We start from the raw sequence: 13,147 nt of genomic DNA, 5'->3' as shown, positions 1-13,147 counted from the left end.
AGGTATCTAAAAGGGTGTCATCAGGAGGAGGGAGAAAACTTGTTCACCTTAGCCTCCAATGATAGAACAAGAAGCAATGGGCTTAAACTGCATCAAGGGAGATTTAGGTTGGACATTAGGAAAAAGTTCCTAACTGTCAGGGTAGTTAAACACTGGAATAGATTGCCTAGGGAAGTTGTGGAATCTCCATCTCTGGAGATATTTAAGAGTTTGTTAGATAAATGTCTATTAGGGATGGTCTAGACAGTATTTGGTCCTGCCATGACGGCAGGGGACTGGACTCGATGACCTCTCGAGGTCCCTTCCAGTTCTAGAGTCTATGAGTCTATGATTACACTTGAGAAGAGATGACTATGGGGGAACCTGGCAACAATCTTCAAATATGTTAAGGGCTGTTAAAAAGAGGACGTGATCAATTGTTCTCCATGTTCACTAAGGCAGGAAAAGTAGTAATGGGCTTAATTTTCAACAAGGGAAATTTAGGTTAGAGATTAGGAAAAGTAAGGTAGTTAAGTATTGGAATAGGCTTCCAAGAAGGTTGTGGAATTCACAACATTGGAGGTTTTTAATAATGGGATGGACACCTGTCAGGGATGGTCTAGGTTTACTCGGTAATGCCTTAGTGCAAGAGGCTGGACTTGCTGGCTTCTCAAGGTCTCTTCCAGTCCTACATTTCTGTGATTCAATGTGCTCCACCCCACCCCCACCCCAATAGATTGACCTCTGTCAAGAGTACCTGTAGATTTGGAGGGTGCATGCTGTAGAAGACACTGCAGCTGTTGAAAAGCTGGTAGTGACCACGAATACTCTCAGTGGCCAAGGAAGCCTCAAAATCCCTCCTAAAACTAATCTCCATCTCCTCTGATGGGATCATCATATCCTTTACCACCACCACAGCATCAACATTCAATATTTGTGTTGGCGTTTTTTGGCTCTTGCATCTTATAGTATCTAAGTCTGTGACTGCTTACACTCTTTCCCTTATCAGGGTATTCCCATTCATCCCTGATTACATCTATAAGGGAAGAGTACAGCAGAACTGCCATCTCAAGCTAGAATTAGACTGGTGGGTATTTGCTCTTAGGTGTCTCATCTAATATCTCATCTGGTTAGATATATATGGTAGATACCATTTTCCTACACATAGTATAGGAGGAGGAAACCTTTGTTTTTAACTCCTTGACCTGCTCAGAGTCTGAATCAGGAAATTCTCCCTCCTCAATAGAGGAGAGTGTGTACAAATATTTCTTAGATCTTTTATATCTTCTTTCCCTTTTTGTGCTTCCAGGGTGTTTTGGCTCTTTTTGCCAGTTTTACAGGGATCCCTGCAATGCTATGGGCAGGGCACAGTTTCTCATGACCCTTTTTATTGAAAGCCTTGAGCCTTCTAGATAGGTCTTCCTCTGTGTACTAACTTTCTGGGTCCCATTTCCACTGCTTGTGAGAGAGTCTCTTTTTAAGAATTCTGCGAAACATCTAAGGAAGAGATGTGTAGAAGTCCTGCTTCTTTCCCCAGGGAGCTGAGGACGCCCATCAGTTCTGGAAGGGACTTTGGATCACTTAAGGGTTTTTTCCCTTACAGCCCAGGTCTTCTGTAGGACTTACTCTCTTAACTTAACAGCCTAATCCTAATACTTTCCTCCTGAAAGTCTGGGAAGCTCCTGATTGGGCTTTTCTGCATTGGAGTTGTGGCTCCTCAGGGCAGGTGGGGTATCCAATATGTCAGTCTGGCTTGTTGTGAACAGGGAAGGCATAATTTTACTCTTGCAGAACCTGTAAATATTGTTTCACATAGGGAAATGCTGCATAGACTTTGCCAGGTTCCTGCTCGTATGCTCTGCCTTCGAGGAGTCTAAGAGAGGAGGTTGCTACAGTGGTGGATCTGGGTGGTTGAAACCATCACTCTACCAATTATCTGACCCAGGAAAGAGGAAGAGGAGAAGAGGAACAAGCATTATAAAGTTGCATGTTATTCCTTCAAAAATGAATTGAAAAAGTAAAGTTAACAAAGGAAATGGCGATGAGCAAAGCAAACAGCCACTAAATGCTGCCATGGAGGTAGAAATTCTGGTGAAAAACCAGAAAAGGGGGCATGGCCAGCAGAGACTACATCACAATGCCTCTGGAACTGCAAAGAGGAAGGAAGCAGCCTATTATACATCAGAATCATGGGAGATGCTGGGCTGCAAAAAGCAGAGGTTCAGATCACAATCTTTAATAGTGCACTTTGGATGGACAACAAGGGAAGCTTCATACTTCAGAAGCTTAAAGATCATAGTGTGGAAGATAAAGCTTCCCAATGAAGATGGGAAGTAACACAATTTATTCCTATGTTTAACCAGTTGGGCTGCGGGAAAAAACAAAACAAACCCAATGTGTCACTGTTCTTTTTCAGAATACCTTTGTAAACTATTCCAAAAAGTATCCTTCCCCTCTTAAAATGTGTGATGAGTACATACAAATCCTGTAAGTTTAATATTAGTCTGCTATTTGAAGAAAGTTAAAACACAACAAAGTAACATTATACTCTCAATTAAATCAATTCACAATTATTAATTGGAGAAAAAGTAAAATTATCTGAAAAAGATTAGTAACAAAAGCATTTCAAGAGCAAGTCTGAACGTACAAAGCACATACAAGTAGTACTGAGAAATGCATTTTATTTCATGCAATTTTATTTCACTAGATATTCAGACAATTAAAAAATATATCCAGTACATCCATAATTTAGAAAACTACACAAAAAGAACTGCAATTCAATGAGGGTCAAAACATCACAGCATGAAATTATGCACACTTATACTTGTATCATAAGGCAAAAAGCTAGTCTATTCATAAGCAGCACTCCTACAGCCTATTCTTGATACACATTTGAAAATGGAATAAGGTCTGCAATTACTAAAGTTGTACCAACGGAAATAAATTAATTCCCTGCCCTTCCACTTATGTCTATAGGAGGGGTTCTCAAACATCATTGCACTGTGACCCACTTCTGGGTCAAAATTTACTATACGATCCCAGGAGAGGGTGACCGAAGCCTGGGCACACCCAAGCCCCACCGCCCTAGGCAGGAGGAAGGGGGGCAAAGCCTGAGCCCCACCGCCCTAGTGATGGGGCCAAAGCTGAAGCCCAAAAGCTTCAGCCCTGGACGCGGGGGGGGGGGGGGGGCATATCTTGAGCTCCAGGGCCTAGGGCTGAAGCCAAAGCCTGAGCCCCGCCACCAGGGCTGAAGCCCTTGGGCTTCAGCTCTCAGGCCCAGCAAGTCTAATGCCAGTCCTGGAGACCCCATTAAAACGGGGTCACAACCCACTTTGGGGTCCCGACTCACAGTTTCAGAACAGCTGGTCTATAGGAATGAAAGTATTTGAGTAAGAGTTTTGAGAGAGAAAAATTCTGAGACACCATTCTACAGTTACTACATTTCATACGAGTATGTCATCTAGTAAGACATAGCCATGAAGTAATAACCAAAAGTTGAAAATTGGCATTGCTTATATGTTACAATCTAGTTAGACACATTAACATGGTGAGGCTCACATCCTACTACGTTAGAAGATTACAAAGAATAAACTCGCTAATCTTGCTTTATAACTGAAACAAAAGTTACTGGATGTAATACAGCATAATTCACACCAACAGTTCATTAATACAGTAGAGTGAAGGTTTGGTTCAAGGTGTAACTGCTTTGTTGGTAATCACTGGTCCATAATAAGGGAATGAAGAAATGTAGGAGTGTCTCAACTTCAGATTAAACTAATCTGCTAGAGGCACAAGTAGTATTGGCATAGCACTGCTGTGAGGCAGTAGATATCCCTCCACAGCACATTAGAGAAAGGGGATTTAAAAATCTCATTCAAAATGTTACAAGCTATTATTTACAAAAAGATATTCTGTAAAAATTGCAATGACTTTCTTGCATTTTAGAAAAATTAAATGCTAGGACAACGAATATAAAGAGCATCAAAACTAGTGTTTTTTTGTTAACAGTTAAGATTGATTCATCCATTATAATCAAATGATATATCAATGAGAACTACTTTCATAAGCTTCATAAAAATCATTACTTCATAAAATGATCTCTAATATTTTAAGTGCACATTAGGTCTCAAGTAATTAACAGCGATAGTGAAAGAAAAGAAGAGGAAACCCTCACTTGTTCTCATGGAACAGCTACAATATTCCAGGTTTAATTTAATGAAAGTACAAGTTACCATAATTACACTGAATTGAAGTAGAAAAAACACAATTATTACACCTTCAATTGTACAAACAATTGTTAGGGCCATGTTTTGCAATAGTAAGAACATAGTGAAAAAAACAGCAGCTTTTCTCCAGTCCTCTTATTACTGTAATCATAGCTACTTACATTTACATGTCTATTTGATTAAATACAAATGCAGGAGACATTAAGCATTCTTCAGTAGTGTGAATTACAGCAGTATAAGGTTTGTTTCAAAAGGACTTTTTCCTTAGCACTTCAAGATCGTACCTCAGGGATAATATGCTTCCCAGCTCCAACATTATATATTAGTATTAATATACAGTAAAAACAAAGTTCTATAGTTCCTCGCCAAATTGTTAAATGATTCCCTACATTTGAATGCTACAGGCCAGACCCAATATAAGTAAAGTGCACAGAACTCACTTCAGAGTGTAATTATTTCTACACACATTTTTAAACATCTGATAACACAGATTTGCAAGTTAGCAAAGACATTGAGTTTAATTAGGTGTAACAGTTTCTCTAATCAGGACTTTAAAAAAAAACAACACAACATTTCTGGATTATTAGTGCAGTTATGTTGTGCATTCTGATTTTTTTTAAAAATTATTCAAAATTTGCATGGGTTTTCTAGGATATCACTGACATGACAGCATCCAAACAGTTTTTATTTAACTTGCCACTTTTTTGGCATATTTCACAATTATAAAATCAAACAGTGTGAAAAACATGATGCAAGATAGGAAGCGTGTATTACTTGTAATTTAATATAGTGATATTTTAGTTTATAAGAAAATATGATTTACGTACTCTTTAGTTGCATATAAGTATGTTTATGTAGTGGCAGCATAAATACATGTTATTGTTCAGACTCCCAAATCACAGTACAGTTTACAATGCAATTATTTTTAGACTTTCTAATTTTGAGTGTTAGTGGCACAGGAACATAATATGTACATATTTTTGAGATTTACCAAGTAAAATAAATTACTCTATCAGTAAACAGTATGTACTTACACAATTGTGTCCTCTCACAAAATGGTAATACTGATAAATCTTCCAGGTTTACATTCACAGGAAATCATACAGGATTTTTTTTCGAACAGATTGTAAATTAATTAGTACAAGAATGTTTATTTAAAATCCAACTATTGGTTTTAAAAGTCAATGTGAGTTTTGCCATTATCTTCAGTGGTATCAGAATCTCACCCCAATCATCTAGCTAACAATCAAAACCTAGGGAAACTCTGAAAGCAACATTTTAATACAAAACATCCTATCAGTGATGCAACTACTCCTATGCTTTATGGACAATCCCTAGACAATCAGTTCATTGCACCATAACCTGGAGTAGACAACAAAACCTAAGAAATTCCCACCACAGTTAGGGGGTTAAAATTCCACGTTGGGGTTTATGTTTTAGTCACTGGAGTCCCATTAACAATAGAGTCACCTGGCTAAGTGCTTATGCTCCACCTTGAAAATTATCAGTGGGAATCCAGACATGGGGTCTAGTTAATGTTCTTATTATAAGGGTCTGACCATGCTCCCACTGAAGTCAAAGAAAACTTCCATTGACTTAAATGATAGCAAGAGCAGCTCTCATTAGGGCTAGGTTCTACTTGCACAATGACATCTGGATCAGGCTCTTCATGAGTATCCAGTATTCCTTCTATGAAGTTTATTCTCTCTCTCTCCTTAACAGCAGTGGAACTAAGAATAGATCTCCTTCAATGTGACTTGTAATGCATTAATGAAGAGCTTGTGCTTTTGGGGAAGGGGGAGGGCTTCTTTATGAAGTTTAAAAACAAGCCTTCAGGTCTTTAGGTATCATTGTTTTAAAAACAGGAATGCCAAATCTAGTCTCACATGGTTTTCCTGGAAGACTTAAAGGAGGAGGAGAATGTGCCAAAGAGCCTGTGTATTTACAGTAATCATACTTTGATTGAAGAGGAGGGATAGAGAGAATTTAATAAAGATCTTTTCTCTAAAATGTTTGTTATTGGAGTTAAACAGGTGTTAACATAAAGACCGACAATAAAAAAATTCTTTACTCTCAATTGTTCAGCTTTAGTCTTTGATCATTGAAGAACTAATGACAGCACCAGTCTTCTAGGGAACACAAGACCTGGAGTTCTAAAGTTAAAAAAAACAAAACCACACATATAGGAGCAGGAACTCCCAAAACTCCAGAACACTTTTTGAAAAAAATTCTCCCAGGCCCATTTTTAAGAAATAATTTATGCGCTTGGAAGCAAATGAGGTTCCCACTGATTTCAGTAGGAACAGTACATGTATCTAAAGAAAGGATTCAGAGTTAATCTGCTATTATATGTCTATTTATTTATGTAATGGATTCTATAGAAGTGGACTAGAATTTCACTATCCTTCAAAATAGTTACTCAAATCATTGTAAATAAGCAGAGAATACACTACAAGTAGCATTATTTTCTCAACTTCTGAATTATTATTCATTAAAGCAGGTTAGAATCACATTAACATAGATTTTACAAAACAGACCGTTACTAAATGGAATACCTCATCCATGAAAACCTATTTTTCAGTGTAATCCCATTTCTAGATGTTTTAGGAGTTGCGTATCTTTCAAGTATGAAAAAGAAAAATAGCTATGAGATCTAATGCTTCAGCTTTCACCATAATTTTGCAATGAGAAAACTTCTAAATGATTAAAAAATGTCAACTGATAACCTAACTTTGGCTGAAAATTGCAAACAAAGCAAAATTTAAGTTTCCCCAAAAAAACCATTCGCATGACAGCATTTTTGCACTGTTATTCACTGGCATTTTTTATGGTGTTTATTTGCATGAATAAGAACTTCTTCTTGCAATGAAGAGCCTACTCATTGCAAAATATAGGTACCTTAAAAACACAGATATCTTATGCAGTGCCGTTGGGATGTCAAAAGCATTTAGCAATAATGATGCATGCTACGTAGTTCACGTCTTCAAATGGAAAGCTCCAAGAGTTTTACACTGTGCTAGACGTTTGTGAAAAACTGTAACATTGTAATTTAAAACTGATAAATTTCACATTAAAATTTCTCTTACACCAAGATTTTCAACTGCTACTACTGTAAAAAGTCTTCTTAAACAGTCACCAGATGCATTCCTGTCATAGCACACATGCTTGAATGACAGTGATAGCAAAAATAGTTATGTTTATATTTAATCTTAATTATACATGCTACCATTTAACTGTATATAATATTGAAAGAGAAAAAATTCCAAATCCTATGACTGATGTGTAAACCTTCCACATTTTATGCTAGCGCATGTATACAGAATTGCCATTTGATCCCTTCTACTCACAAAGGGCCTGATGCAAAGGCCACTGAAGTCAATGGAAGACTTTTCACTTCAGTGGACTCTGGTTCAGGCGCAAAATTCAAATCACAAGGTGTTTAATAACAGTGTGTAATACAGTACTTCATTTAACTTTTCACTTAGGATGACTAAAAACTACATTATATTTCTAAGAGCATCTTTTTAAAAAAAACATTCCTTCCAAAACTAAAAACAAAAGCAACAAAAAAATCCATCCCAAAACCTTAAATTAGTTCAATCTGAGCCCTATTTGCATGTATAAAATTTAGTCTCTGTTCACCTTTAGCTAACTAAATGAGGGTTTTTAAAATTTTATTGCCTCCCCAAGAACAAAACAAAAACAAAACCCACCCCTCCCTGTGTAACAATGCCTGTTAATACAAATACATCTCTACCCCAATCAAAAGTGACCCAATATAACACGAATTTGGATATAATGCGGTAAAGCAGCGGGGAGCCCCTGGCCCTTTAAAGGGCCACGAGCCCCACTGCTTTACTGCGTTATATCTGAATTCGTGTGGAGCTCCTTGCCCTTTAAATCACTGCCCGAGCCTTGCTGCCTGCCAGGGCTCTGGCAACAGGGCTCGGGAGGTGATTTAAAGAGCCGGAGGCTCTGGCCACTGCGGGAAGCCCCAGGCCCTTTAAATCCCTGCCCGAGCCCCGCTGCCAGAGCTCCGGTGGTGATTTAAAGGGACCGGGACTCCTTGCAGCAGCTGGAGCACTGGGCCCTTTAAATCCCCGCCGGGGGAGCCGGACCAAACCTGATATAATGCAGTCTCGCCTATAAGGCGGTGAGATTTTTTAGCTCCCAAGGACTGCGTTTATTGGGGTACAGCTGTATTCTCTAGCCCATGGTAAGTAAGTTATTATACAAGGTGCATTTCTAACTATTATTGTTCCTTTATTTTCCACAATTTTTTTATTAAAGAAAAAGGTCTTTTTTGGTTCAGAAATGTTACAGTGTTTTTCAAATAATGAGTAGTAGACTTTGATTTCTATTAAGTTTTCATAAGCTATGAAGGGATTAGACATCATCAAATATTCGGCTTCGTGACATTGATAAATACCTTCCACCAGGTTGATACCTGTAGGACATTCATAAAGAAATAGTATAAGAACACACAGAAGAGGAAAGAAAGAAAACATCAGTAACATACAGAAGCAACGTCACATCTAGTGTCTATTAAAAAGAAATCTATTCTGCCCATTTTGCCACATGAAATATCTAAACTGCAGAATAACTCACATTTAGAGTAATTTTCATCCTGAATGATCCCAATGTGCTTTATTCACTTATATATAATAAAATAAAGGCATTAAAATCTGTACAATAAAATTACACTAAAATTGAAATTCTAGTAATCTAACAAACTCCTGCACAAGAATTTTACACATGGCAGTTAGCTATCTGAAATTTAATCTTTTAAATATCATGTGACCAAGAGAATATTTAAACATACTTGAGGAGGTCTTTTTTCTAAACTACCTTTCTCATTAGCCATGAACAAACCAAAGACTATATTATATTTTTGTTAAATTGTAAGGAAAAAAAACCACTTCTATTGGTATCTGAAAGTTTTCAGGTTGGATGGGCAGCAAAAAAGTCTACACGATATCCAGTGAAATAGCACCACCCAACACCATTAAAAGGTGAATAGCAGCTTTTGAGGGAAAAAGAATACGTTTCCCCAAATTGGTAGCCAAATATATGAAGACTTAAAAACACAAATATATTCAAAATATCATCACAACTGTGTTTTTCTCTCTGTAATAATTCTGACCAGACCCAAAGCAGGGACCTGCCCTTCTAGCACCATTCTACAATTTTTAAGATACTTTAAACTGTTGCCATGGAAAAGACATAGGGCTTGGTTCTACCCTGACATTGGTTTTAACTAGTGTGGTTTCAATGGAATTACTCCTGATTTACACTGCTGTGAGAAAATTTTTTTACTGCTTAGACAGAATTGGTTAAGGTTTAAAACAAGTGTGTTAGAGTCTAGTTCATTCTGGCTGCTAGACTCATTGAAAATTACTGAATTTTACAGGTTTAGCAAGTAAGTGAAAACACACATTAAACCAGCAGAAATAATGCATTATATAATGTCCTGTGTTTATTTGACAAGTGCAAGAATTACGTGTGTGTAAATTATATGATGCATGGGTTAGAACAGAGGTTCTCAACCTTTTTCTCTCTGAGGCCCACCCTGACATGATATAAAAACTCCAGGGCCCAATAAGGGAGGGGAGCCCTCGAGGCAGGGTCCTTGGGCATAGGTGTAGTTTGACTTCTGTTTTGGGTGGGAAGGGGCCAGCGGGGCTAGAGATAAAGCCATATGATGGGGCCCAAGGGAGTACCACCTCCAACCCCTGACTCACCTTAGCAGGCCACCCAGCCTGTCTGCATTGGGGGGAGGGGAGGAGCACAAACAAAAATTATAACTAAAAAGGTGGGGGACTTAGCTCAAAAAGTCTGAAAACAGCTTAGGGTACAGGGAGGGGTTGTGTGCAGACAGGGGATAGCTCAAGGTGCAGGGAAGGGGTAGCTGGGATTGTGCATACAGGGGGTGGCTGTGGGTGCAGGGAGAAAGGTACTAGGAGTGTGTGAAGGCAAGGGGGTAGCTCAGGGTACAGGGAGAGGGGTGCTAGGGGCTGTGTGCTGGGAGGACTCCCCTGCGGTCCCTGTTTCCCGAGGGGTCTGCCAACCATGGAGTCAGGTCTCCCCACCCAGGGGGCTCTTACCAGCTGCCTCTGCAGGAGCAAACGGGGCCTGGAGCTGAGGAGCAGCAATAACTTAGGGCACCAGAAGGAGAGGAGGGAACGCTGCCGTTACCTGCTCCATGGCACCAGCCAGAGCCGCAGCTGCCCCGCACTGCCTGCCTCCGGCTTCCCACCTCTGACCTGGCCAGGGGATGGGGTAGGAGGTGGGAAAGGAGGTGTGGAGGTGCCCCCTGGCACTGCCATGCTCTTGCACTGCAGTTGGGGGGGGAGGGGCAATGCCCTCCATGTCCCCAACTCTGCTCATGGGCTCAGGGCTTCTGCCCCACAGGGAGCACCAGGGCTCGGGGCTTCAGGATTCAGCCCTGCACCTCCCGGATTCAGCCCTGCAGGGGGGCCTCAGGAACCGGGGCTTCAGCTGGGGGGTCCTGCAGCTGCCTTGAAAGGGCTTGCAGACCCCCAGGGGGCTGTGTTGAGAACCACTGGATTAGAGAGCACAAGTTAATTAGTTACTACTGAACAGCACACTTACACATTATGAGAGTTTTGAAAATTTTGTCCTGTGTCTTCAAGCAATGTGTGGACACAGTTTTGAAAATTTTGGTCACAGGGTTGTAAACAAATTTAGTAACTTACAAGATTATAGTTAGGTACCCATGGATGAAATCCTAACCTGAAAAAATGGGAGTTTTGCCATTGACTTCAATAATGCCAGAATTTCTCCTCATGTGAATTTATGCAAAGTTGATATACATTAACTTAGTAACTATGATGAACAGTAAAAATGCATGGCTACATGTATACATATTTTTCACTTCTGCTTGTTGATTTTCTCCAGACACAATTAGTTATCCTTTTTTGCTTCACCATCTGTGAATTACAGATCACCAGCAATGCGGGAAACAATCAGCTGAGCCACAGTCAGCCCATGCAATGTCCTTAATTCTTTACAGGATTTCACAGAAGCAGACTCCTTCACTTTTGCCTCTATGAAATATATTTTTCACATGTATCCAATATATTTATTTTACGTATACGTCAAAATATTGACTGAAATAAATAACTTTTACCCACTAAGCATCTGGGAGACAGAGAGGGAATCACCAGCACTTTCAAGTGGTTTCAAACACTGCGCTAGTCATCTTGAGACACAAACACTAGGGGAGATTCTGAATTCTGTTTATCAATGACATGCCTGTGAACTGGGTATAGTTGCCATGGATCAAAGGAATAATAAGTGCAAACACTTCATTTAGATAAAACTGAAAATTCCTCACCTTCCTGAGTCAAGAGGATGATCAAGAGAATCATCACTAACTGAATCCGCATTAAAATCCAAAGGTTCCGCATCTTGGAGGAGTTCTATTCTATCCCTTTCGGTCCTGCCATTTGACCTGGTATACTTAGACACAGCTGAATATTTAAAAATAAATAAATAAATAAATAAATAAAATTTAAAAAGTATAGAATAAGCAAATATCATTAAACATCTTAAAATCCTATGTCTTATAACTGTTCTCTCTCTAACAAACAGAATATGCACATTGAATATTTGGCTAATCCTAGTTGGATGCTCACAGCTCCAACCAGTACCCCTGTGAAAAATGCACTAACTCTGCATGTACAGCCTGTAATTTTTCAAAAGGGCCAACACTTTGCCAAATCTATCCCGTTTCACCAAAAAACTCCAAGGCATTTTTCAATTAGATCTATTTTGACACAGAGTTTAAAATTATGAGCTTTTGTAACTGAAAAACTATATTCCTCCCGCACCATGATTCAAAAGTGGTTAGATAATATTGGTTGAAACTATGTTTCTTAAAACAAATGCCAAATCAAATCCAAACCAAACCAAACATTTGGGCAAAGATCATGCCAGGAAAAAAAACAAAACACAACCCAAAAGCCAAAGTTTCAAAAAGTTATGAATGACTGGGAACAAGTGTTAAAAGGCAAACTGTTCTGCAGTCTTGACAACACCAGTTGGTGCACCTCCCGTTATAATATTGGAATATTGCATATTATTTGGGTGTCATTAAAATAATTTCAGTTAATCACTATGAATATTGGATTTCCAGGTGGGAGGAAAAAAAAAATGATAACCCACCACATTTCTTCCTCAAAATTTGTACCTATTATAGCTACACGTAAGATTACTATAACTGAAAATAGTTACATGGGGAAATTATTCCTCTCCACTCAATATATTTACTTTATTGATATACCACCACTTTGTGCACACCCAGTTTCACTGCATTGTTGGGTCAGCTGTATTTTCTGTTTCATGAATTAACATAACATTATTTGTGTTCAGCTCTGAGAAGCTCCTGGGTAAACGGTAAAACATGCAGAAATTCAGAAATATGTACAAGTGAAAAAAAAAAAAAAAAGGATGTGTAAAACTCTCCAGTAAGCATAAAAACTAATTACCTGCACATTGAAAATTTGAACAATATTTTACTATTTTCTCTCAAGAAACACAACTGGTAATTTCACATATTATAAAAAAATGTAAACTATGAGTTTGTATAATGGGTTATATATTCGTTATTGAATAAATATTCCGTAAGTCTAATTACTGTGACACCATACATTTGAAAGATTATCTGGGCAACTAGAAGGGTTAGAGGTTTTAAAATCTTCGACTCTGTAAAAAATTGCAAGCATCCCTACCTATCAGAACACAGTAAAAAACAATCCACTTTGGGCTGGTCTACACTAAAGCTGTAAGTCAACCTAAGTTACACTATTTCAGTTATGTAACTGAAGTCGACATAACTTAGGTCGACTTACAGCAGTGTCTATACCACACTGTGTTGACGGAAGATGCTCTCCCGCTGATTTATCTTATGCTTCTCAAGG

The 13,147-nt window shown here is 38.7% G+C and overlaps 1 protein-coding gene across 1 annotated transcript in view; it reads right to left on the bottom strand.

Moving 5' to 3' along the window:
* Positions 1 to 8,447: 8,447 nt before the first annotated feature.
* Positions 8,448 to 13,147, bottom strand: part of LMBRD2 (LMBR1 domain containing 2) — a 39,262-nt gene continuing 34,562 nt past the window's right edge. The window contains exons 17-18 of the mRNA XM_030566162.1: positions 11,563 to 11,698; positions 8,448 to 8,652 (exon numbers count right to left, since the gene is read on the bottom strand). Coding sequence (XP_030422022.1) covers positions 8,592 to 8,652; positions 11,563 to 11,698 — 197 coding nt within the window. The 3' untranslated portion in view covers positions 8,448 to 8,591. The remainder of the gene's footprint in view (positions 8,653 to 11,562; positions 11,699 to 13,147) is intronic.

Source organism: Gopherus evgoodei, chromosome 6 (genome assembly GCF_007399415.2).
Source record: "Gopherus evgoodei ecotype Sinaloan lineage chromosome 6, rGopEvg1_v1.p, whole genome shotgun sequence".
NCBI classification, from domain to species: domain Eukaryota; kingdom Metazoa; phylum Chordata; order Testudines; family Testudinidae; genus Gopherus; species Gopherus evgoodei.
The sequence above is the reverse complement of the archived record's forward strand: the minus strand, read 5'-3'. Positions and strand labels throughout refer to the sequence as shown.